Below are 27,817 nucleotides of genomic sequence, written 5' to 3'. Positions count from 1 at the left end.
CAACTACTTTAGAAATCAATCTGGTGCTTTCTCAGACAATTAGGAATAGCGCTTCCTCAAGATCCAGCTACACCAGTCCTAGGCATATATCCAAAATATGCTCAAGCACACAACAAGAACATTTGTTCAACCATGTTTGTAGTAGCTTTATTCATAATAGCCAGAACCTGGAAACAACCCAGATGTCCCTCAATAGAGGAATGGATACAGAAATTGTGGTACATTTACACAATGGAATACTACTCAGCAATTAAAAACAAGGAAATCATGAAATTTGCAGGCAAATGATGGGATCTAGAGAAGATCCTGATAAGGTATCCCAGAAGCAGAAAGACACACACAGTATATACTCACTTATAAGTGGATACTAGACCTATAAGATAGGATAAAAATACTAAAATCTGTACACCTAAAAAAGCTAAACAAGAAGGAGGTTCCCGGGTAAGATGATCAATCCTTACTTAGAAAGACAAATGGGATGGACATTGGAAGTAGGAGAAAACAAGAAACAGGATAGGAGCCTATCATAGAGGGCCTCTGAAAGACTCTACCTAGCAGTGTATCAAAGCAGATGCTGAGACTCATAACCAAACCTTGGGTAGAGTGCAGGGAATCATATGAAAGAAAAGGGAGTTAGTAAGACCTGAAGAGGATGGGAGTGCCATAAGGATCAAATATATCTGGGCACAGGGGTCTTTTCTGAGACTGATACTCCAACCAAGGACCATGCATGGATATAACCTAGATTCCCTGCTCAGACGTAGCCTATGGCAGCTCAGTATCCAAATGGGTACCCTAATAAGGGGAAGAGGTACTGTCTCTGACATGAACTCAGTGGCTGGTTCTTTGACCTCCCCACCCTCTGTGGGAGAAGCAGCCTAGCTAGGCTACAGAGGAGGACATTGCAGCCAGTCCTGATAAGACCTGATAAGCTAGGAACAGATGGAAGGGGAGGAGGACCTCCCGTATCAGTGGACTTAGAGAGGGGCAGGGAGGAGATGAGGGAGGGAGGGTGGAATCTGGAGGGAATGAGGGAGGGGGCTACGGCTGGAATACAAAGTAAATAAACTGTAATTAATATAAAAAATAAAAAATTAATAAAAAACACAAAAAATAAATAAAATAAAATTCAAGATGAAAAGAAATTACAGTAGACACCAAGAAGATTCAGAGAATCAAAGGACATACTTTAAAAATACGGAAAACACAAAACAAATGGTTACATTTCTTGATATGTATGACCTGTCAATGTTAAATCAAGAGTAAACAAACAATTCAAACAGACTTATAATCCCTAGTGAAATAGAAGCAGAACTTAAAGTCTTTCAACCAAAATAAGCTCAGTGCCAGATGGATTCAGTGTATAATTCTACCAGACCTTAAAGAAGAAACAATGCCAATATTCCTCAAGTTATTCCACAAATAGAAACTGAAGAAAGATTCCCTAATTCTTTTTACAAAGCCAGAATTACCTGATACCAAATCCACACAAAGGCCCAACAACAACAAAATTATAGACCAATATCCTTTATGAACATAGATGCAAAAATTCTTGATGAAATGCTTGCAAACCAAATTCAAGAACATCTAAAGAAGATTATCCACCATGTCCAAGTTTTTTTCATCCTAGAGATTTGGAGGTGGTTCAACATACGTCCATAAATAAATGTAACCCACCATATAAACAAAACTGAAAGAAAAAAAATACCTGATTATCTTATTAGATCATCTTATTAGGTCTTTGACAAAATACAGCCTCACTGCATGATAAAAGTCCAGGTGAGAATAGGAATGCAAGGGAAATAACTCAACATAATGAAAGCGATTTACAGAAATCCTGCAGCCAAAATCATTCTAAATGGAGGGAAACTCAAAGTATTTTTACTAAAATCAGAAAGAAGAGAAGGATGTCTGCTCTCTCCATACCTATGTAATGTAGTGCTTGAGCAATAAGACAACTGTAAGAGATCCAGGGAATACAGAGAGGAAATGGTGAAAGAAAAATATGTTTATTTTCAGATGATATGATTATATGTAAAATACTCTGCAGACTACCAGGAAATTCCAAGAGCTGAAAAAGACTTTCAGCAAAGTAGTAGAATACAAAATCAGCACACAAAAATCAATAGCCTTTCTATATACAAATGGCAAACATACTGAGAAAGAAATCAGGGATATAGTACCTTTTATAATACTTTAACCAAGCAAATAAAAAGCTTGTGTAATAAAAGTTTGAAAACATTGAATAACAAAACTGAAGAAGACACCAGAGGCTGCAAAGATCTCTCATGCTTATAGATTGGTAGGATACGTATTGTGAAATCACCAAAAACAGTCTACAGACTCAATGAGATAGAATCAAAAATTCTGACACAACTTCTCACAGAAGTTGAATAATGCCACTAATAAAATTATTAAATATTACAAACTATTCAATAATACTAACATATGAAAACACAAAACCCAAGATAGCTAAAGCAATTCTTGACAATAAAAGAACTGTTTGCGCCACCACCACCTATGTTTAAAGTTGTTCTACAAGGTTATAGTAATAAAAACAACACTTCATGAAGGAAGACTTGTTGATCAATGGAATCAAACTGAAGACCCAGACAATAGTGCACATGTCATGGTCACCTGAGTTTTGAGATGGAGGTTGATGTAGACTCAGTCTTTTCCTTGGACATTTATTCAGGTTGCTACTGAACATTTTCATTTTGAACTTCTTTGTATCATTCACATCAATCTTCATTTATTTTTATTTTAGACCTTGTCATTTTTCTTTTTTAGGAATCTGTAGCTGTTCTAAGAATCTAATAATTTCACCATGTAGATTTCTGGGTCATTTTTAAGTGTGACATCTAGTCATTTCAATTTTGCTTGAAGTCTTGAGTTTTGCAGGTCTACTGACTCTTGGCCTTTAAGTGTCTCTACCTTTGTAATTTCCAATCTAGTAAACAGCTGGCTCCATTATGCAAACTGCCATCAAACATGCCAAATTATTATAAATTTTGGAAAATGCCATGCTCTGTTTACCTGTGTGTCTTTTTGTTTGTGTAAATTGTTTGGAAGACTATGTTCTTTTTCTCCTTAACCCCAGATCTTCCCCAAAATGTTCAGGTCAGATTTTGGTGATCTCCTCTGACCTTGCATGACATTTTATTTTTCTGCTCTAGCATTTAACAAATTAATGATAATGTGTTTGTTTATACATTTGCCTCCCATAATAGACCATGAACTATAACCTATAGATTTTGCTGCTTTATATCCATAGAACCTAGAAATATAGTTCAGTGTCATATTAATGCTTGTTGAAAAAAATAGTATCTCTCTATATTACAAATATCTCTTTAAGTTTATATGGTGTGAAAAATAGTGTGCATGTATTATAATTTTGAAGCATTATAAATTTTATAAATAATAAAAGCTTTAATATCATAGACCCATGGTAGCTCTTAAGCTTTTGAAAATAGGAATATATAGGACTACCTCCTAGTTAGGATATGAAATGAATTAGAGTAGAGATGGATTCTTGTATCTGTGTCATCAGGAAGTTGCTTAAAAAATGTTTGCTTTATTGTTTCATGTTGATCAGGACCTGGATAGTTCTAGACATTGTTTGTTTTAACTAAACAAATGATACAATTTAGGGTCATATTAGTTTCATCTATTTTTCTTCTATAAGCTTCTATATATTATCTATATAATGACAATTTATAATATTCATTACTTTTCTACCAGGCAATATATTTTTCTTGCTTCAGATGTTCACTATAATTGCTTTATCTCATGTTGATCAATATATCATGCACACACTGTAGAAGTCCCAGTCAAAAGAAGTATTTATTGTATATGTTTATTTAATAGTTAAATCTCTACCTGTGATCTAAAAACGTTCTAATATCATTTTAAATTTAATCAATACTCAAAGACCATAGACATAAGAAATCAATACCATAGGAGAAAAACTAAAATAAACAAATATAAGCAATTAACCTAAGAGAAATTATAACTCCAGATCAATACTTAAAATATCTATAATTTAGTATCCTTCTATGTATATAATGAGATATGTACAGCAAGCTAGATGGTAAGAATATATATAAATATATAAATTAATATATAATATATAAATTAAAAACATATTTCTATGAAATATGAATAAATAATCAGAATAAAGAAAAACATTTTAAATCAAACATGTTCTTTCTGAAATTAAGCTTAGTAAGTATATGGATTATATACATTAGTGACTAACTCCAAACTACTAATAATGCATCAATGTCACTTTAAGAAAAGAAACAAAAACACTTTCCCCTTGAAGTCATTTAGACAGGGAGTCCAGATTTGAACCCTCTGCTTCATGCTCCCTTCTGTCCTCTGACTGTCTTGCATGAGTCTGAGTCTGTGCCTACCTGAAGGTTGTCTTGTGAATCTGCTTGTCCCTGAGTCTGTGTGTGTGGTGCCTCTGTATGTATGTCTGTTGTGTCTATGTGTGAGTGATGTCTCTGTGGTGTGTGTGTGTGTGTGTGTGTGTGTGTGTGTGTGTGTGTGTGTGTGCTGTATGTCTCTACCAAAGGCTTTTGCTCTGTATTTACTGAGTAGGATAGAAAGCATCACATGGGGGAAGGAATGGGGTACTTGACAGAAATATTTAACAGAGTTTTACAAGGGATTAAGTCACTGCCTTCAACTGATCCCATAAGTGATCACTCTGACCATAAGTGATTGTTTTCAACCTTGATGGTAGATTTGAAGAAATTGCTTTCAACTTCTGTATTTGCTGCTTTCAGCAAGTCGTACACATGTATTATTCTGAATCGGAGTAACTAAAGATTGCAGCTACCTTAGGCTATAAAAGTTAATTGCATGGGAAAGCGAAGGGAAGTAAAGTTGATTGTCACATTGTTCTCTTAAAGACAGGTTAAACAAACAGTTAGATTACACAGTAGGATAGAAGTCTTAATTCTTAAGTGACCTTAAGGTGTATTAGTAAGTCTGACTCTGAGGTTCAGCAAAATTTCCAGACTAGTCCAATGTAAGAGATATTTTCAGAATATTGCATCACCACAAATAAGGGTTAGACAATGCTTTCATTTTGTTCTGCTATAACAGGAAGCCTAAATTTGGGTAATTTATAAAGAAAAGAAACTTCCTTCCACATAGTTCTACATACTAGAAAATCCAGGACTGAATATGGATACTGGTTTGGATGATGCATTGTAGTAGAACAAACACAGTGAAAATTAAAAAAGTAATAATTTGTCAAAATTCAGAGAATTTATGCCTACTTCAGGAGTATTATTATTCATCTTTTCCCTCCAATCTATTCACTACTCAGTTTCTAAAAAATATTCTTTAAAAGATATAATTCATTTGGTGTCAGTCACTAATTCTTCTGTGGTTTATAGGATAGCTGCTGAGCTTCGTATTTTACTTTGATCCACAAGATTCCACTGCCTAAGGCCATGTATTTATCACCTGCCAAGCTCCCTTTCTCCTCACCCCAGCCTCCAGAGCACTCTCCATCTGCCACATAGCTGGCTCACTCACCCTTCAGAGGCCTTTCTTACATGACCTATGAGTCCATTTTTATAATGTGTATAACTATATTTACTATTTGTTTACCTGCTGGTTGTAGATTATAAATTGTGAGGGTGTGGGGAATCTCTATTGTATTTATTTTTGCAAAATGCCCAGTACTTAGTGTCTCCCATTTGCTGAGTAAGTTTGTGAATGAAGAATGTAATTTACCAGCAACCATAGCGTTTCCAGCAGAATCACCTAATCTGAACCCATGGAAGAGCGTACAGCCAGGCCTAAGTTTCTGCTCCCAAGGTTTCAGAGAACTGTGGAAAATGCTCAAATTAGAACAATGAGATATCAGAACAGATCTATTTAGTCTTTGCTAAATAGTCAACAAATTAGAAATAGGAAAATTGACTTTTTGTATCTTGAATTTCTATCTTTGATTATGTATGATTACGTCTATTGAGTATCTGATACTGATGGATAACTGTGTACGTCTAGATGATGGAAATCACTCTTTGTTACTTGAAATATACTTCTATTGTGAATGTTTGAAACCCTAGGAACTTGTTTTAATTAAAAATTCTTTTTCATGAAATATATTTTTATTATGTTTTCCCTTCCACCAACTCTTCCAAGACCCTCCTCATCTGACATCATTCTCTCCATCTCTTTGTCTCTCTGTTTCTCTCTCTCTGCCTTTACCTCTGCCTCCCTCCCTTCCTCCCTCTCTCCTTTACACTTTCCCTCTCCCAAAAGCAAAAGCTCCCACAAAATAAATCAGAAAACACAAGGTAAAAAAAAACAAAGAAGTCCCCCCCCAAAAAAAATGCCAAAACAAAATGAGCAGTCTGTAAAAAGCCACACAAAGTTCATTTTGTGTTGGTCAGCTACTCCAGGTGTGCCCTGAAGTATGGGTGATATACGTAGTGACACTCTGTTGAAGAAAACTGATTTTTTTTTTCCCTTTGTTTCAATTGCAAATAAATTCTTCACTAGAGATGAGACCCCGTGTCCATTTCCCCTCTCAGTGCCGGGATCCCATGTGGCTTGAGCCTGTGAAGGCATTGTGGGTGTTGCCGTGGTCTCTGCGGTAGTTCTGTTGTGTCTGGAAGACACGGTTTTCTTGGAGTCATCACTACCTCTGCCACCCCTTCACATAGATCCCTGAGTCTTGGGGGGGGGGGATTGATAAACATATCCTATTTAGTACTGAGTGTTCCAAAATTTCTTACTTTATGTACATTGCCCAGATGTGGGTCTCTATATCAGCTCCCAACTGCGTCAGGAGAAAGCTTTTCTGATGTGCGTTGAGCAAGACACTGATCCATGGGCATAGCAGTATGTCATTAGGAGTCATTTTCTCACTATGTTCCTATAGCAGAATAGTAGTATTGGGTTTTCCCTAGACCCATGATCTCTCTAGTCTCAGGTTCTTGACATAAAGCAAATATATCAAACCATTTTCTTACTTAAAACTTTATTTTTGTCTTCTGATTGTAACGAGGAACAAGGACTTCTGTGCCTTTTAGAGCAATCAGCTCTTCAAATGTGTTATAAGCAAAATATACAAGCAGAGAAAAAAGATAACATTGGATATTCATTTATTGCCACATCTGTTATGGACATGTCTTCTCAAAAGGGAGCAGTAATTATTTCTGAGGTACCTTTCAGCTCTAACATTTTAAATTTTGAAGATACTTAGTTTAGCGCACACACACGCACACACGAACTTTTCCCAATTAGGTTTTTCATTTTGTAACATAAACATTGGGGTTTCTCTTGTGCATGTCAATACAGAAGAAGGGTAGAGTACATTTTGAAATTAAGTGAGAACTGATTATTTACTGACTCGTCAATCTAAGGACCCATTTAATCTTTCCAGTTTGTAAAGTCGAACTATAAGCAATGCCTTGGTCTTTCATCAAAAATAAATGAGGTGATGAATTGAAAGTGCTTAGCACAGTTCCTGGCATATGTTGACACTCAAAGAAATGACAACCACAGTTGTTGAGAAGAGATGCATTTAAAGATAAAAAGGGCAATTTTTAGTCTAGGGGCTTATTACATATGACTTAAATGCAGGTTCTAAAGCAATTAGGTAACTGAGTGAGGAAGGAAAATCTAAAGACAAGCTCTATAATGCCATGTTGATATCATGAGGGCGATCACTGCTCTTGTCTCTGCCTGGAAATCTTGCTTCTGCCACATTCTTTCCTGGAACAGAAGAGGCACAGCTGGGGACAGTTTGGGGTAATTATTACGGTGTTACTCCTAATAATTGTTCTGTTTTATTTCAACTGCAGAAGCATTATGTGACTTCACCAAACTACAAGAGAACAGATGAGAATAATGCATTTCTTTCTTACTCCGTAAGAAAAGAATTTACCTCTTTTGCCTCTAGAGAGAAATCCAGCTTGCTCAGTACTCATTAACAGGGAAGCACTGGCTACTGCTCCCAGCACTGTCTGCTCCCTAGCTGACAACTGTGTTAATGACCCATAACTCTAACTTCCCTCTGCTATTTTTTTACTTTTTTAGAAAGCACTTCTTTCCTAGCTAACGAAGGCACCTAGTTGCTTACCCAAGCTCAGGCTTATGAGTTATTGCTATTATGAAAGATATATTTCTCTGTTGTTCATGTCAAAGAAGTTAGCAAGGGGCAGGAGTTAGAAAGAACATTGGAGACAGAGATCAGAGCCCTGGATGGATGCTTCAAGTTAGCACTTTAAAAGTCAAGTAGTCTTGGGACAAATTCTTCCATACTTTGTTTTCCTCCTGAGCCTTGTCCTTACAATTTTAGTTTCTTCTCCAAGAATCCTTTGTTTTCACAGAAGCTGCTAAGACTAGAATTCGTCAAAAGTCTAGCCTATTCTATCAGTTGCTTTTCTCTGTTGTAGTGACCTGGCTAGGAAGTAACTTGAGGAAAGAAAAAATTATTTTGGCTTAGGGTTTGAACCTGGTCCATCATGGCAAGAAAGATATGATGCCAGTAGCATGAGGCTGTTTTTTGTTTTGTTGGGTTTTTTTTTTTTTTTTTTTTTTTTTTTTTCACTTTTCTGTATGTTAGGAAATAGAGATAGCACAAGAAACAGGTCACGCTAAAGCCTTCCCCAAGCCACTCACTTTCTTCAGCTCAGTGCCACCTCCCAAACTAGCACCACCACCTAGGAACTGAGCATTCAGGAAGGAGCCTGGGGGAGAAGTTTTACGTGCAAACCGTAAAACCCACCAAAAGCTGCCGACATCAGTTGCACCTTCAGTGATTATGAAACTGCAGCCTGATTCTGTTTTCATTAGTTTATAGTCACTATAGAGAATAACGAATTTTATTATGGTATTCATGCTTTTTATCACGTACTTTTATTATAGTGGCCCTTTTTTTCTCTTTTGTCCCATCCTCACCTATGCTTTGTACCCTTCCTTGTCCCTAAACAGTCTCACTTCTATGTTCAGGTCTTTTTCTGAGAAAAAAAAACAAAAACAAAAAAACAAAAAAAACCACGTAAAGTTTATGTTTTGGATCCTGACTTATTTCAGTTACTATGATGATTTCCAGTTCCATCCATTTTGCTGTAGAAGACATACATTTTAATCCTCTTTAGGGCTGAATAAAAATAATTTCATTGTGTATATACACATTTCCTTAACCACTAATTTTTTCATATTTAGGCTGATTCCATAACTTGGTTATTGTAAAAAGCCACAGATAACATGGTTGTACTGGCATCTTAGATTCCTTATCATATAATTTTATTTTTGTGTTTTTAATTTTTTGAAAGCTTTCATAATAACTTCCTTAGTGATTACACTAACTTATATCCCTCCCATTAGCATTTGTGTTCCTTTTCTTTATCCTTCCACTGTTGCCACAATAAATGCTAACCCTGTCTTTCCCTCACCCTTTCCTTTCTATGAGACAGTTTCTCACACTGTATTTTAAACTGTACCAAAACTCACTATATAGCTTAGGCTGACCTTAATTTCATAGCAGTTCTCCTGTATTGGCACATTTGCTTATTTTCTTAAGGACTGCTATTCCAACAGGGTGGAAATAGAAATTTCAGTATATTTTTGATTTGCATTTCCCTGATGGCTTAAAACATTGACATTTCATCTATTTGTTGATCATATGTACTCCTTTTGAGAACATGTTTGTTCAATATGTTTGCACATATATGGACTTGAGGATTTATGAATTTGAGGCTTGAAGATGATTGATTTTTATAGCTCTTCATTCCTGTTTCTAGTTTATTGGAGTATAAGTTTTTAGTATTTTCTGGTGATTTTCAAGATATCATTGGTTTCTGTTGTAATACTCAGTTTTTGTTTCTAACCTATAACTTCTCTTTTCCAGCCTGGTTCTTAAGATCCAGTTCAGACTTGCCAAACCAAAATGTATGAAGATGGAACCCAAATTTTGTCCTTTCAAACAAACTCTCCAAAGAATTCTTGGTACTTCAAACTATGAGAGTCATTACCATGTATAGGCAGAACAGGTTTTAGTTGTATCTTATTGATCAAGAAATAGACCTGTAATGATAAGACAACAAGCCACAACCAGGAAAGGGCACTCATATTTATGAGTGGCTACACTATGCGATCCACTGCCCTTGTTTCTTCTTTTCCGTTTCCTGTTAATCGTCACAACATCTTTGTTGGGTTGGTGCTGTTCTTGTCATATGAAATGATCCAGGGAAGTGAACCTGCCCAAATTCTCATAGCTGAAGACAGTACCAGGACTCAAAACAAATACCTGATTTACTTCTGGGTCCAGTGCATTTCTACTCTGTAGTGCCATTTTCCTGAATTTTCAACCTTCAACTAAGAATGTCATAACAGCCAAGAACATAAAATATAGCCTTCTTCACTTGAGGCCCACAGTATTTACTCTCACTCATTCAGCTTCTTGCCGCAGCTTCAGCTCCTGGAAACTTTCCTTCCTCTATGAAATTCATAATCATATCCTGATGCATGTTTCTTCCTCCCCACCAGTTTCTGCAGCCAGGACAAGTCATATCAAGTCAGTTAAAACCCTCTGTGCTTGAATGCAAGTCTGCCTAACCTCCTCCCAGCACTGCAGATTGCCAAGCCAAGCCTATCCTAATATTTCTCTAGCCAGCCCCTTTCAGTTCTAACCAGAACCTTCCAGATGTACTTCAGTATTTCCCTCAAAACCCCTGTTAGTCCAGCTTTATTATTCTCTTACATGTGCTCTCTTGTTTCAGACATTGCCTTACAGCCTCCCGCTTCTCAACCCCCACCCCCACTAGAGTCAAATTGTCTTTATCTTGAAGGCCAGTTGCAGGTAACAAATGCCTGGCATTCTGTCTTGAGAAAGATTCTTAGTCAATTCCCAGACAGGTGGTAATGTATTGTGATCTACTCCCAGCATCTGCCATGGACTCAGGAAAAGTAGCAGCACAAGAAAGGACTATGAATCTGCTCCCTGCATGGTTGTAATAAGGACTTAGAGTAGAATCAGGTTTAATCCTTCTCTGTAATGAATTATGTGGGTGGTCTCGAGCAGCTTCTTCATTTGCCAAAAGAAAGAGATAATGCCACCGTCACCCCTAGCTGATGGTTCGCTTGTGTGGGATGAAGTCAGTTTTCTTTGGGGGTGAAACCACAATAGGCTGCCTGTGCTCCTGGGGATGACCTTAACTTATTTTTTTTGGACAAGGTAAGTCAAGTTTCTGTACCCTTACTGACGTGTCCACTCATTTAGCTATCCAGTTCTCTGTGAAGTATTTATCCTCTTTCCTGGGGGGGTAAAAACCAAAACCCAGTTTTTAAGGTTATGTTTTGTAGTCCAGAAATAGGGTGGAGGTCAAATGTGGGAAGAGCAGGGGCTGGAGGACAGAGGGCTTTCAGAACAGAAACCATGGGAAGGGGCACACATTCAGATACATCATATATACAGGTAGAAGAAAATAAAGTCTCCTAGAGTCAGTCTCCTGGAGGAAGAAAAGACTCACATTGACAGGGATTTTTCTCCCCTGTAGTAGCAGGCTGGCTCCCATGGGGAAAATACCCAGATACCAAAATGTCTACCTGGTACTGGCTGATTTTCTCTCATAGAGGAACCTGTTTCCTTTCCACTGGTACCCTTGATGACTGGAGGTCATATGAGAGCAAGCATTTCTCCTCTAAGATCATAATGCAGACTTCTACTCTTACAACCAGTATTGGAAACATACAACTTGGAAAAACCTGAAATTTCCCATCTTGTTGGTATTAACGTCCTGGGTCACCCTTAACTTATATTGGAAAATTTCAGCTAGTTCTAGAGGCTAAACAGTGCTCTTCTGTATCCATATGGTCCCCACTTTAACATCACTACTGCTGAACATTGTGAACGCTGTTCAGCATTTCATGTGCTTTGTTCATTTATGTGCTTTGGAGCTGTTTTCAAGAAAGAGGCAGAAGGAAGGAGCAGAAATATCTGTGATGAAACAATATTGATCTTTTGGGACGCATTGTCTTCTGCAGTGACAACAAAGACTTAAAGTAGAGTGTAGACATGATACAGATGCCAAGTAGATGTTGAAAACCTTAATCTTCAAGGAAAGGGCATGGGGAGCAAATCTAAATCTCAGTGACTACAGTATCTGTTCTTGGGATTTTATAGACTCCATTTCTCTTATGTGTTATTTCTGTTGTTAATTTTAAGCAATGAAATTTTAAGCAATGTTATTTAAAGACTTCTGAAAACTAAGTATTTGAACCTGTCATTATTTTTAATCCTTTTCAAAAAACAAGACTGTCTTTGGCCATATGGTAAAAAACAAAAAACAAAAAAAAAAAAAACATAGGAAAAAGCATACTTTGTTCAATAATATTGATTAAATTGATTATTTTCCCTCCTCAGAATAAGTATATAAATATATTCACATGCTTTGTCTCATCAATTTACTAAGAAAAAATAAGAGAAAAATATAGATAATAACAATTTTCAAATGAATATATGTTCACTAATAGTGTTTCCTCAAACTTAGCTACAACTTTTCTGTTGCTTCAGTATACTACTGGAGTCAAATGGTAATACATTGTTGGAAATAGCAAATGATTGGGGATTAAAATAGTTTAAAGACTATAATGAAGCTAAATTATATTTAAGTATTTTATATCTTCTGAAAAATAGCATATTAGGTAAGAGTCTGACTTTAATTTCTATTTCAAAATAATTAAAACGAATCATGTGAAACTATTCTAAACACTTCTATGTGGAAAAGTCTTGTTAATTTAATGCATTTTATACTTTAAAATGCTATTCTGCTCCACAAGCTTTCCTTACTAATTTCTGAACCAAGAATGTTTTATTCATTGGGATATGCATTAATCTAATATGTATTAATGTGATAGAACAAATAGACACATCTTTATTATTTTAGTTTATCAGAATTTTCTTGGCTTCTTTTAGGAAAAAATTAGAATGACTTTGTAAGGCTTCAAGAATATCTACTGGAACTTTTTATTTACATTTCATTTACATTAAATACATAAGCTAATGTAAGAAATAAATTGTTTCCTTTTCAAAATTATCATAGTTTTTTACTGTATTTTATTTTAAGATATTCCTCTGTAAGTTCTCTAAATATTATATTTATGGGCTTATCATATCTTATATTTTAATTTATATAGAGAGAAATCATTGACATTATTTTAATATCCCCAACTTTATAGCTTTCCTATTCTATGTATGATATTAGTTTAATTAAGAATGATTTATTAAAGTACTTATTGACATATTTAGCAGAACAAATCATCAAATACATATGCAGGTCTCTAAAATGAAACTATCACGAAGACTTGGTTTCCAGTTTTCATCATGGAAAACTGCCTGCCTTTTTAAAGACATTCCAGAGCCTTTGGCCAAGCAGGACATCAATGATCTTTGTACTAATTTTCTTGACCACAACATAGCTGCTATGCTCAGTGACTATTTCTAGTTCTTCAGTGAATCTTCAATAGGATTAGAATTTTCTGCTAGAAATATCTCAATAGTGCTACAATTAAAATTTTCCACAGCCTCTCTTGCTCTAATCATGTTTCATTGTCCCAATTCAAAGCTTCTCATCCCTCTGTTGTAGACTACTGCCAATCTGCTCCCACCAGTAACTTTCACATTTACCACAGCCAGAATAATCTTCCTGAAAGCTAAAGCTGATCCTGACATGTTATTTAGTCTAAACATAGGATAAACTGAACAACCATACATGAGGGACACACTCATTAAGGATACACTAGCCATATTTCATAGCTCTGCTGGCAGCTAGTCATACAAACATAAATGGGATTTGGATGTGCATCTTACTGTGAGGATGAAGATCAGATTATTATGATAGGCTACTTACTAGAGCCCTGACCAGTCTGACCTCCTGCTGTCCCCTTGCCTGTTTCTTGGCAACCAGCCACACTGCACCCTGAGAACACAGCATGTCTTTGTTCATTCCTGTCATAAACTAGGCTTTTCCTTATAGTACAAGCTGTTTTCTCCTTCCAGGTGCTGTTCAGGGTGATATATGTCCTTTCTAGCATCACAGACAACAGAGTCAACTGCTCTCTTGACGGACCCTACAGCAGTTGTTTGGTGCTAGAGTAACACACAGTGACTTTCGCAGTCAGCTGTTACCTTTCTGCCTCCTGAGTTCCATCGTGCTGGTTCTGTTACTTGGAACTGACTGGGACACCTTCCAGTGTACACATTCAGCACATTTGCTTGCAAATAAACACTGAAGAACTTACATTTTGAGGAGAAAAAAAAAAAAAAAAAACAGAAAGGGAAAAGAGGTATTTAGCCCATGATTTTTTTTCCTAATAAACATGTATTTTGTATATTGTATTTTCTCAACATAAAATTTCAACATTTTATTTTGCTTTTTGTTGTTGTTGTTTTATTTTGTTTTGTTGTTTTGTGTTTTTGTGTTTCAAGACAAGGTTTCCCATGTAACAGCCTTGGCTGTTCTAGAACTTTCTTTGTAGACCAGGCTGGCCTCAAACTCATAGATATACAACTGCTTCTGCCTCCCAACTAGGATTAAAAGTGTGTGCCACCATGACCAGCTTTCTTTTGCATTTTAAAGTTCTACTATACTACTCAGATCTAGTAAAAATAGCTTAGAGGCCTCACAGGATGCCAAAAATCGGGCTGGATTTGGAATCAGAATGAGGTCTTAGTCCACATTGGCTGTGTGAATTTGAACAACTCAAATATCCCTTGTAAGATGTGGCCTTTCGTGCGTAAACAGAAACATCTCCCTAATTGTTTTCTTTTGGGAGAGTATGTGATTTACACATATAAGAAGCTGAAAACAGTTTATAAGAATGTGTCGGTTTCATTGTGGTTGTTTTTATATGATTTTTGAAGACAGTTTTTCATAAACTGTTTCTATTTCAGATATGATAGTAAATATTTTGGAGGAGTAAATCCCATGCAAATGTATGTTTAAATCTTTGGGTCTTTTTTTTTTTTCTTTTAAAAAAATTAATGGTGCTTACATGTAAGACTGTCTAAATTTTCTGATTTTTACAATATCCTGAAGAGAAGATTAAGAATTCCTTCTCCCTCTATTTATCTCTAGGCCATCCAACTCCTTAGGGCATCTTCAGGTCTCCAATGCTTAATTACATATGTAGCAAAAAGAGTCTTGGGGATTCTCATTCATTTCCTTTGACCCTGTTGTCTCTCGTTTTCTTTTTCTGCATTTTGACCGATGCTGACTGTGTGCTTATTGATTAGGGTAGCACATACCAGGATGAAAAGACCAAGTACATAAACATTTCTGGCTTTTTAATTCTGAAGGGGACACAGCACAAAAGCAGGGGGAGGATGAGCAACCCTGACAAACCCAAACAGGATTTTGCTGCTGGAAACTGAGGTGAAGGGCCGTAACCCACATAAGATCGGTGTGCGATAGCTGAAAATTCTACTCTCCTAGCCAATAAAGAAGCTGTGTATTACCTGTGTAAAAGATTAATAAAATCTAGCATCCTCATCAGCAAGCAAAGCAATGTTAAGAAGTGTAAGAAATTTCTCTCTCTCTCTCTCTCTCTCTCTCTCTCTCTCTCACACACACACACATAGTGGGTACTAACTAGGTACTCAGAAATGCTAAGTATCTACCAACCCACATTGAAATTTTGACTCAACCCATCAAACTAATTCCATTCTAAATTACATACTGTATTATAGTTTCCACATTTTTGCTTCTGGATTTCAGAGTGGTACTACAGACAGAAAAGCAAAAACATAAATAGAAAATCCAATCTAAGACCACTCAAGTGTCTGCTTCTTCCTCCAGCTATTCCTGCTGCCCTGTTGGATGCTTCTCTCTAGTCAGTCCTCTTCTCTGTTTTAAAACTATTTTATTTCTATTTCTTATACCTCTTTCTCCCTATGCACCCCAATCCCTTCCAACACCCCACCACCAGGTAGGAGAGAAAAAATGTTAGTGAGGAGAGGTGGCATAGTTCTCTTTAGCTACTTCCTGCTGGTTAGGGTCATTGAGTTCCTTGGTACAAGTCTAATCTTCGTAGTCAGGATATATTTTTTTTCATCTATTGTTTATTTATTTCATAATCCATAATATATTTGTGATTAATCTTCTGAGTTCTAAAAGTAAAATTAAGAAGTGTCGCAGACAATGTTGTTACAATGACCTATAGCTCTACAAACCTGTTCAACAGCTGGAAGCAATTGACATTGGGTAGCATTTGACTTGAACAACACTTTAAAAAGTCAACTTTGAATCTTAATTGAAATGCCCTGTATTTCACACTGGATCTATGACTCAATTCTAATCTTTTGTTTCCTTTTTGAGAGAAAAAGCAGTGGAAAGCCATGCTGTTTTGTTTTTTGTTTTTTGGGTTTTTTTTTTCCTCCTTAGCAAATGTTTTATTCCTTATCTTCTTATTTCTTTTCTTTTTTTTTTGGCATTTCTTTTTTTTATTTTTTTTTTTATTAATTACTTCTTTTCAAACTGCATCAACAACAACCAGGAGCAGAAGGGGGGAACAGCAGCATTCTTCTTTCTCAAAGCTTTCTCTGAGCTCTGGCATTTATTCCCTTTCCAAAGTCCTCAGAATTAAAATATCTGCAGTAGCCAAAAGCCCCTCTCAAATAGTTTGCTGCTGTGGACAATCTGAATCAGTCCTGTATCCCATTCCTGGGATTAAAACAAAAACATGTTTACAATAATATAACTGAGTTTTTTAAAGACACCAAAACTTCCACTACACTTTTCCCTTTCCTTTTTTTCTTTCTTTCTTTCTTTTTTTTTTTTTTTTTTAATAAGTCTCACTTTGAGGCTAACCAAAAGTCCTAGTTTCCACCGTTGTTCACTTTGCTCTACAGGTAGACTGATTCCTTTCCCACTATCATAGCAAAACAGAACCTTTTGGTTTGCTCCTAGTAACCCACTTTTCCCATCTGTCTGTCTAGAAGGATTCTGCTCAGGTAGGCTACAGCTAGGGTCTTCCAGAAATGAAGCTGTTTCCTTTTCTGGTTCAAGAGTTCTTTGGTTATAAAGCAAAATTCAATGTTTCGTCTGAAAAAAAAGTTGCCTTTTGGAGTCTCGAAGCTGCAAGGAGCAGCTGAAAGAACTGAGACGTCTCCTTTGATTCCTGGTTTTGAGTAATAACTCTCTCTCAAAAAGAGGAGCAGCCATGGCAGCGCATGTCCTCAGACAAGTGAGCAGGGACAGACGGTTATTTCAAACATGTGGCCATGGCATCTGTGAATCACAAATTACCCTCCCGGCTTCGGCTCTTCTGGACCTCCTCGAGGTCACACACGTCAGTGAGCGATGGCTCACAAGCTTTTGCTGTGTACTTAGCTGCCCAGAACCAGCCCTCCCTCCACTTTTGAGCTGGGCATACTTGATAGAGGATGCTGAGTTCTCTGCTTAGCTGTTCCGGATCTGTTACTTTGTTGTGCTCATGTTTCACACAGATGGGGCAGCTTTGCATTGGAACATATTCGATAGTGCCTTACAGATGTATAAATAAGTTGGGTTTTTCCATGCTTTCTCCAGGGAGATAGGCCTGCAGTTTTTCAAAGGCACCTATTATGGTGCCCTCCTCAGGAAGCACCATAATAGACTGAACCCAGCAGAGTTCAGTCTTTGGAGAATAGAAAATAACACAGATATGTCAGTCTTCTACTTAGGAAGACAGATGTAGGTGAAGTGCTGGGCTAAGATTCTGGTGTTTGTTGCTGGGGCTGTGGGTCCTCTGAGAAAGTGTGTCTGTATGTGGACTGGCCCAGTGTATTTCTTGCTTCATCTTATTTTAGCTTTGGAGATATGGTTATTTTAAGTCACACCATCCTTTTTTCCCTACAGGTTCATGAAGGTGGCAGGAAGCACAGTAGATGCAGTTACCTGGCAACAGTAGGTATTCATCATTTTTTATCTCACTTATTATCGGCTGCTATGAAATGGAAGATAATTAACTGTCACCAAGTTCACAGCTGACATTCAATAAACCACCCTTTATCTTTCAAGAAAAATTGAAATTACCTCTAAAGCTATTATTAGAACATATGTCTGATGTGCAATGATTTTATGTTGTTATTTTCAAAATCATAACCGCCCTAATACTGACACAATTTGGAAATCTCACTATTACTGTACACGCTTAAATTAATCTGTCAGGAATGAAGGGTAATGGAGATTAAATGTGGCACCATTTCCCTAGGGGCTTTCCTTTTGGAAATAATTTTTTCCTGTTTAAGAGAGGAAACAGTTTTGATTGTTTAATATATCATGTGAAAATGGAAATACTTTATTATATTACTACCTGTGGTTTTAATTAGCACCAAGAAATTTTATAATATAAAGTAGGCTAAGAAGAGAAAACATATGAAGAAAATGAAGTAGCTTCAGGAAAAGGGATAACCTCAACCCTCCAGGAAGAGGCTCATATTGAAAAGCCCAGTCATCTTGAGTGTGGCTCACCTTGGCAGGGTAGCTATCCAGAACATACACTTAAGTGTTCTGTAAGTGTTCCTCTGGTGTCTTTGCCACAGTGTTGGGTTTTGGAATCCCTTTCTCCTCCCACAGCGTCTCAGTCACTTCTCAAAGGATGCAGTTCAGGTCCAGTTTTCCACTCTGTACCCTGCCACTCCTACTTGTCTGTCTCCTGTTTTATGTGGGTCCATTTTGGTACAATGAAATTGTGAAAGAAAAAGAAGAGGATAAAATATTGATTAAAATATCCACAAAGGACTTTTGGGTTGTTGGTAGTCAATAACTCAAATCAGGTGAGAACTGTTTCAGCCTATATTTATATTCAGTTTATCTAAACAACAAGTTTCAATTTTTTTTTTCAGAAATTCTTGTCCTTCATCCTGTTTTTGTGTCTTTCTGCTCCTGGGATACCTCACTCGGGATGATCTTTTCTAGTTCCATTCATTTGCCTGCAAATTTCATTGTTTTTAATTGCTGAGTAGCATTCCATTGTGTAAATGTACCACAATTTCTGTATCCATTCCTCGGTTGAGGGGCATCTAGGTTGTTTCCAGGTTCTGGCTATTACAAATAAACCTGCTATGAACATAGTCCATGTCCTTGTTGTATGGTTGAGCATCTTTCAGATCTATGTCCAGGAGTGGTATAGCTGAATCTTGAGGTAGCACTCACTATTCCTAATTTTCTGAAAAAGTGCCAGATTGATTTCCAGAGTGGTTGTACAAGTTGACATTCCCACCAGCAATGAAAGAGGGTTCCCCTTTCTCCACATCCTCTCCAACATGTGTTCTCACTTGAGTTTTTGATCTTAGCCATTCTGGTGGGTATATGATGGAATTTCAGGGTCATTTTGATTTGCATTTCCCTCATGACTAAAGATGTTGAGCATTTCTTTAAGTGTTCCTTTGGTGTTTGATATTCCTCTATTGAGAATTCGCTGTTTAGCTCTGTACGAAACTGAAAAGCTTCTGTAAAGCAAAGGACACTGTCAACAACAACAAAAAACAAACAAAAAAACAAAACAAAACAAAAAAAAAACACAGCCTATAGACTGAGAAAAAAATCTTCACCAACCCTACCTCTGACAGAGGGCTAATATCTAGAACATATAAAAACTGAAGAAGTTAAACATCAACAAACCAAGCACTTTGAGATTTCATTTCATCCTTGTCAGTATGCCTCTCACTAAAGCAAGGAACACTGGAAAGGAACCTCTAGGTGATCCTGATGAGAGTACGAACTGTAACAATCACTGTGGAAGTCAGTTTGGAGGTTCCTCTAAAGACCAAGATTATGACTTATTACGGTTTTATCAGACATCCTTATTGTTATTTTACCCTCCTTTGGTGTTCCCCTCCCTCTCCCTCCCTAAAGTGCCCCTTTCTCATTTCCTCTGTCAGGTCACTTGTATCCTACTATTCTGTTTTCCCTCTCCATCTTTATTCTGTGTTTACCTCTCCCCTCCCTAAAGAGCCTCCTTTCCAGTTTCCCTGATCAGATCACATGTACCTTGTTACAGCTCCCCAACCCTCTTACCCTGGCAATGGACCCATTAACTTTTCTGGTTTCTGCAGATACTATAGGATCAGGGTACATACTCACACCTGAATATTTGGAGTTAGGAGTTGTCAAAAAGGGATAACATGTAACATTTTCCTTTTTCGGTCTTGGTCACATTATTCAATATGATTTTTTTCTAGTTCAGTCCATTATCTGCCAAGTTCATTATTTCCTTTTTCATTACAGCTGACTAGCATTTCATAATCCATACATGCATACATACACACACAAACACCCATATATATATATGAATGGAAAATGACAATGTGGTACATATATGTGTGGTGAATATATATGCATATATATGAATACAAGTATTACACATATATGTATATATATATATATACATTTATACATATATACATATACATGTATACAAATATACATATATATTTCCAGCTTAAAATCCCATAGACTATATTTCTGATTACATAAATATTAGTCATACAACATCTATAAAATGTAGCTTTGCAAATTAACACATTTTAAAATAATCTATAGATCAAAGATAAACCATGAAGCAAACCATGAAACAGTTACTGATTATTATGAAAATATATTAAAATTATATTCAGCAGTTACTGGACCTTTGCGGAAGCCTGTGGCCTGCCGTATTTACTGTAAAAAGAAGAAACAATATTAATCAGTAATTTTGTTTGTCATCTGAAGAAGCTAAAAAGGAACAAACAGCCCAAAGTATGCAATAAAAGTGTAACAAATAAAAAAGCCTCACATAGATCTCAAAACCACTATATTACGTTAAAAGAGAACAACAAAAAAAGGATATTCATATCATTTCAGTTATATAAAGTTCTAGGACAGAGTTTATAAGTCAGAACAGTGACAGTCTCTGAGGAGAGGGCTGTGAATTAAGAGGAAAGGGGCATGGTTTAGTGACTGCAGCCATCTGCATCTTGATAGGAATTGGAGTTACATAGAAATATGTGTTTGTCCAAGTCCATCAAATGACATAATGAAGATTGGTGCATCACGTTACTTTTAAAAGGAACTGTAAACATGAATGCTGGCTAATGTGTATGCCTGATGACATAGTTAGGATAAAGTTTATAAACTGCAGTTTATTTTGAAGAGCTTCAGAACACAGAATGTATCAATGAATGAGTAGGGAAATAGATAGGTTGATAGATACATGAAAACATAAATACAGTAAAATGTTAACTATAGCACTCAGGTGATGGGTCTATGATAGAGATGTACTCGAGGTAATACATCTCGAGGTACATCTCTAGGTTTAGAAATGTTTTTACTCAAATATTGAAGGAAAATCTAAACTGTTAAACTTAAAAATATCTTACTGATTATAAAATAATAAGATGCCTTGATAATATTTATGAAATATATGAATGAGAAAATGTCTTTGTTAAGAAAAGTAAAATATAGAATGCATAGATCATACTTCAATGGCGTAAAGTTGAATACAAAGAGAAGGCCAAAGAAATGACACCAGTGGATTAATAGTATTAGGCCTTGGATGCACGAAATATGGGGGTTCTTTTTTGATCATTTTTTTTACTTTTTTGTAATATCTAATGTGTTATAATAAATATGTTCTGTATTTTTCTCATATTACAGAAGTTGTTAATTCCCAGGTACATCATTTCTACCCTACTTTTTCTACTCCAGAAACAGTTCGCATAGCTTATCACATATATTCTTAATTTCCATATTTCTTTTTTTAACAGACTTAATTCACTTTGTTTTTCCTTATATAAAAACCCCAATATGATGTTATGATGACCCCAACCATAAAATTATTTTGTTGCTACTTCATAACTGTAATTTTTCTACTGTTATGAATCATAATGTAAATATCTGATATGCAGGATATCTGATATATGACCCCTGTGGGGGTTACAACCAATGGGTAGAAAACTGCTGAATTAGAGCTTATAAATAGAAAATAAATATGTAACACCTGTGGGGAAGAAAAAAAAAAACCTATGTGATAGCCTCAGCTGGAGCCTGGTTCTCTGAACAGAGACTCTGATGTGTGTTTTTACAAGATGATCAGTGGATTCCTGATAAGGAGGAGACTTGCTGAACACAGTCTCTTTCCAGAGGTCAGGTAGCTGTAAGTCTTGGAGATGGCATCACAGGTGGCCTTGGCAAAGCTGTCCAGGTTGGCAGTGCAGCCCCTGGCTGATGTGTAGCAGTCATCAATAAGGGCCATCAGCTGTAGCTTCTTGGACATAGGAGCAGAGACGAGGTCAGTGCCTCTGGGAGCAGGGATGAGATGCACCAAAACAGAGCCACAGGGGCCTGTCACCTTGCATGGAACAGTGTGGAGTGTGCTGATCTGGTTCCCCCAGTAGCCTCTCTGCACAGGGATGATGGAAAGCTTGATTGATGGCCTCTTGGATGGCAGTGCTACCTCCTTGGAGCACTTAAAACCAAGACCAACATGACCATTGTAGTCCCAATAATGTCAAAAGCCTTGAGCCTGTCTTTTCCACTGGCCAGCCCTACTCCGTTTCTGCAATGCCATGACATTGAGAACCTCACCCTTTAGGGATGGTCACAGAAAAAAATCAATAATGTCTGATTCCTTGGGCAGGGGGAAAGGTAGATCTCCCCCAAGGACTTGATCTCCATGTCCTTAACCAGGCAGCCCGCCTTGGTGACAGGGATCCCCTCCCTGTCTTGCGCTTGACCTACACGAGCCTGGTGGCCTCAACCACAGCCACAGCCTCAGCTACAACTGTGGCCCCTAAGACCACTGCCTGAGCCTCCTAATCCTAGGCCCCTGGGTCCTCCAGGCCCTCCTGCTGCACTGGCATCTTTGCCATTTGGTGTTTTCCCAAAGAAAAAGAAGCTACATATTTATTAATAACAGTCTGAATCAACTATCTTGATTTTCCCCAAATTCTGTTAATCAATTACTGTGGAAGACAAGAATTTAGTTCTTTTATGCCTTTGGCTCATATGAAGAAAAAATTGTAATTTTATCCCTCCTCCAATATCTTATTTTTCAGTGGTTAGATCAAAATTTACAGTTCACATTTCACTATGTAATTTTTGAGTTAATTTAGTTTGCATAGAAGCGAGAGGTGTGTGATTTGTGCATGTGTGTCCAGGTGTGCCCGGACAGGGTCTAGAGAGGGGTGGCAGGTACCCTCCGTTATCACTCTCTGCCTATTCCTCTGAGGCAGGATCTCTTTCTCTCTCTGAACCTAGAACTCACACCTTTGGTGGGCTAGGCTAGCAGCCAGCAAGCTGCATGGATCCTCTTGACTCTGTACTCTACATTATTGGAGTTACAGCCATATGAAAGGTCCTACCCAGATTGTTACTTAGGGGCTGTGATTCAAATATGCATCTTCATGCTTGCACAGAAAGTGGTCTTGATCACTGAGAAGTTTCTCTGGCCTCAGACTACATAAATTTAATAAATCAGATATATGGTATTCTATGTTAAGTTTTTTTTTTTTCACAAGTTTTTGTTTCCCTCTGTGTTCATAAGCATCTTTTTCTTTATTTGCTCAACTTCCTATTATTCACCATTAATTCATCCTAAAACTCTACAGTAGTGGTAAATTTCTGTAAATGCGGAAATTTAGGTAGCTGTTGATATCATCTCCTCAGAGATCTGCCCTGGAGCCATCTCTACTATTCCCATCTGGACCAATTGATCTTGGTGCTTCCTGAACAGCTGCTGTCCTGGGATCACCCTTCACCATCATCCTGAGGGTTCTTTTTGACTTTTTTATTTATTGGATCCATGTCCTTCTTTGAGGTTTATTCCCTCAACTTAGTGTATCATTTCTCCGGGGAGCTTACTAAAGAAAGATAAATGAGAGCTAAACACATTGAGCCTTGTCTTGGGGTTTGATTTATGTGTTAGGTGAACATGGCTCTCCCTCAGAATTCACATTCATGCTCCATTTCACTCTAGCTTTCGTTGTAATTATTGAAAACTACAATACATTTAAAAATCTCCAATTCTTTCATTTAGTTGGCTTTTTTTTTCCTCTTTAATTTAACATCTCCCTGTCTTCAGGGCTGTCTTATGTGACCCTCCCTTTACTCTGTCCAGTTGGTATAGAGTAGACTCTCCCAGTGTGAAGTTACACCCTCAGTTTAAGAAGAGTTTCTTAGATTGGTTTTGGTTGTTGTTGTTGGTTTGTTTGTTTTTTGTTTGTTTTGTTTTGTTTGAATAAAGATCCTCCCATTTGAGTACAGTCCCTTCTGGGGCCTGGTACTAGTCAGGTATTGAAAGTCCTCAAGTTGTACTCTTATCTTTACATATTTTCTCTATTTTATTCTTACTTCTGTTTTCTTATAAACCCTCTTTATCGTCTAATTTTTCTGTTGACACTTATACTTCCATAGTGCTCATTCCAAAACTTCTCTATTACTCAGAACATCCACTTCATAACTCCTTTCCTTGTTTCTGGACATATTGTCTCCTGTTTCCTCTCCAAAGATATCAATTTTAGGTTCTATTGAAATTTGTATTTCTACTACTTCCAAACCTCATTGTTACTTAGAATACCTTTTTAACTCATTCCTTGTCTTGCTTCCAGCCATACTGTCTCTTGTTCTCTGTCTTTTTTTCCTCTATCTTGCTGCTCTTTTCTTTACTCAGTGCTTCCTTCTTTTCCCCTTTTTGTTCTTATGTGCCACCCTTCATTAATGCTGAATCCTCTTTTCTTCCCTCTTCTCATTTATTTATCTTTGTTTCTGGCTTTAGAATTAAAGCTTCCTTCTCCCAAATGCCTGATTATTTTGAGTTTTGTTTTGTTTGTTTCTAGTATTGTTTGTAAGAGTTGACTGAATTAGTTTTAATGGACGTTGACTCTCAACCAATGAAAGTCTGTACAGGAAATTCCAGCCAAAGCATCAGACTTCTAACTATTCATACATATTGGTCTTTTGGTTGTTGTTCCAGAGAGTTCTCTACTCTCCTAACTTTCAGGTTGAATTCCTAACATTCTTACATCTGAGGAAATGCATATTTGCTTCATTGTTTTGAAGCCTGTAATTTTAGTTCTGATTGCTCTCCAAGACCCTGTGCTTGTTGTTCTGACCCAGCTCTGCCTCTGTTGTTCTGCTTTTTTAGAAATAAGGTAGTTCCCCACCTACTTAAGGCAATGGTTCATCAACTCATTCATCTTAGGACACTATTCATTCTTGAACACTATTGAATCTTCCACATTTTTTTGTATAAAAATCAGATTATACCTACTTGCTATACTAAAACTATACAAATTAAAATTATTTAAAAATAAGCATATTACATCTGAACATAAATATTATTATAGAAATTTACTTTATTTTTCAAAATCAGGAAAATTAATTGGAAAAAAATGGCCTTAGTTTATATTATTGCATCTCTTAACAAATGACTTAATTAAAGACATGAATTGGTTTAAGGCTACAATGAAAATTTGGCTTCATAGAGAGATGTGGTTGAAAGTGATTGAAAGAGGAAGGAGTATTAGAATGTCATTTTCCAGATAATTGTAGACATTCTCAGATATTAAAACAGAAGGCATGAAGTGATAGCTCCTTCAAAGTTATTTACAGTGAGGAACACAAAGCTATGCAACTGAACTTTTCACACCTCTCCATCACAGGCAACCAAATTTCTCACACTGGTCCACTAGATCACACGCATGTGAACTTCTGAGAATAGCATTAATTCATGAGCATTTCTGTAAGCAATGGGACATTGCTAAACAAAGATTCTACATAAAAGGAAAAGTTAAAGAAATCCATCATGTAGATAACCAATTTCAGAGCAAAAAATGCTAACAAGCTACAGAGATTATTAAGAAAAAATATTGAAAAATATTTAAGAAAGCAACTGACAGAGATGTTAAAACATACTTAAACACTCTTTGGAAGCAAAGTACCTTTAGGATTGTGCAGCATGTTTTGGTAGAAATAGTAAGGGCTTTGAAGTAAACTAGGCCTGATACAATCCCTCTGATCCTTGGTAGATTTAAAAGAAAACTAAATCCTTCAAAGCTTGCTTTCCTCATCTGTAAATTGGGGTTAATACCTGCCTCAGCAATCACCGTGAAGGCTAAATTGTAGTACAGAGCGGCACTTGGCTCAGTGCACATTTTATATTGAGTCCTCATCAAATGTGAGTTCCCTGATGTCTCTGATCTCTTATTATTTCTGTATTTATAAAATTATCTCAACATAGAACATGGGTATATTTATTACACATTGATTGCTGACCACTCTAATAGCAGTCTACTGAGTGATTCCATAGGGTAATCTTATTATACTCTCATTAATTTGTTAATTTTAAAAAAATGTTCCTTTTGAGTAACTACTATGTGCAGATACTATGCTAAATGCTGTGGATAAGTAAGCAATGAAGCAAAAAGAAACATGGCAAAGAGTTAGCAGTGAGATTATCCCTTATAGTGATCACCTCTGCAAAGCAATGCTTATTCTCTTTCTTCTGGAAAGGAGAATAGAGAAGGGGATATTATTACTCAACTCGGTAAGAACCAGAATAGGAAGAAAATTCTTCTAGGCACCAAAGAAAGACAGAACACTACCCACAAAGACACAAGCAGATGACTTGAGAAGGAGAGAATACCAATGAAGAAGCAGTAAGAGCGTGCAGAGCGTGGAAGGGAAGGGAAAGGAGGTAAGTAGACTGCAGCACTTAGAGCCTGGTCTCTTAGAAGCTGAGATGTGAGCCAACACAGAAAAAAATGAGTGAGTGAATTAGCTAGGCAAATACCCTGGGACCTGTGCTTCTGGCAGAGGGAGCACCTACGGCGAAGTCTATGAGACTCAACTAGGCCTCAGGCGTCTTAATAGTTCTTACTGTCCAGGGCTGTAATGATGACAGCTGAGAAGGTGATGACATTTATCATTGTACTTGCAATTACAAGTGTTTAAAAGTTCAAGTGTTTATAATTACTATCATTATAAAAGTCACTTTTCTAAATATTCATTAAGTTGCTGGATCCCCCAAAAATGATCTATATAGCACATTTATACAAATGATATCTTTTTAAAGTTGCAGTTTTCTTCTGTATATAATAGATTTTAGACTGAATTATTTGAAGGGAAATAAAATGTATTTATTGAGATGGCAGTATGGCACAATAGTGGTGTGCTTTAATGTGCAAGGCCCTGAGTCCACTCCCTAGCACCAAAAAAATAAATAAATGGAATAGGCTTTAGCAAAATAATGTCTAATGAAACCCAAGTAAAACATGGAACTTAGTTAATTACACACACACACACACACACACACACACACACAAGGGTTGTATGGGTGTGGGTATAATTTTACAAGTATAGAATTTCTGGATCATTTCCCTTGTTGTCAAGAGCCATGAAAAATGTGCAAGCTATGCTATATTAAGAATGCTTATAAGGCTGAATGGAGGATGTGACTAATGTTCCATATCTTCAGTTGCTTTTATCACATTCTCACTGGATTTTACAAAAAAAACAAAAAAACAAAAAAAACCAGACTTCTGTTTTAGTTTGTTTCCTATTGTGATAAACACTGACCAAAATAAATTTTGGAAATAATAAGTTTATTTGGCTTACATTCCCCAATCATACTCCATCATTGAGTGAAGCCAAGAAAAAATGCAAGCAAGGCAGGAACATGAAGTCAGGAGCTGAAGCAGGGACCATAGAAGAGGACCATAGAAGAATGCTGCTTACCAGCTTGCTCCCCAGGGTCTGCTCAGTTTGCTTTCTTATGACCACCCAGGACCTCTTGTCCAGGGCAGAAATCACTTTGAGGTCCT

At 36.8% G+C, this 27,817-nt stretch overlaps 1 protein-coding gene across 3 annotated transcripts in view; it reads left to right on the top strand.

Moving 5' to 3' along the window:
• Positions 1-27,817, top strand: part of Hpse2 (heparanase 2 (inactive)) — a 618,971-nt gene that overhangs the window by 420,010 nt on the left and 171,144 nt on the right. For all 3 annotated transcript variants that reach the window (XM_055591606.1, XM_055591605.1, XM_055591604.1), the window contains one exon: positions 17,874-17,921. In XM_055591606.1, coding sequence (XP_055447581.1) covers positions 17,874-17,921 — 48 coding nt within the window. The remainder of the gene's footprint in view (positions 1-17,873; positions 17,922-27,817) is intronic.

Source organism: Psammomys obesus, unplaced genomic scaffold (assembly GCF_907164565.1).
Source record: "Psammomys obesus unplaced genomic scaffold, mPsaObe1.curated_primary_1811, whole genome shotgun sequence".
NCBI lineage: Eukaryota > Metazoa > Chordata > Mammalia > Rodentia > Muridae > Psammomys > Psammomys obesus.
Note: the sequence above shows the minus strand (reverse complement) of the source record. Positions and strands in the feature narration are given on the sequence as shown.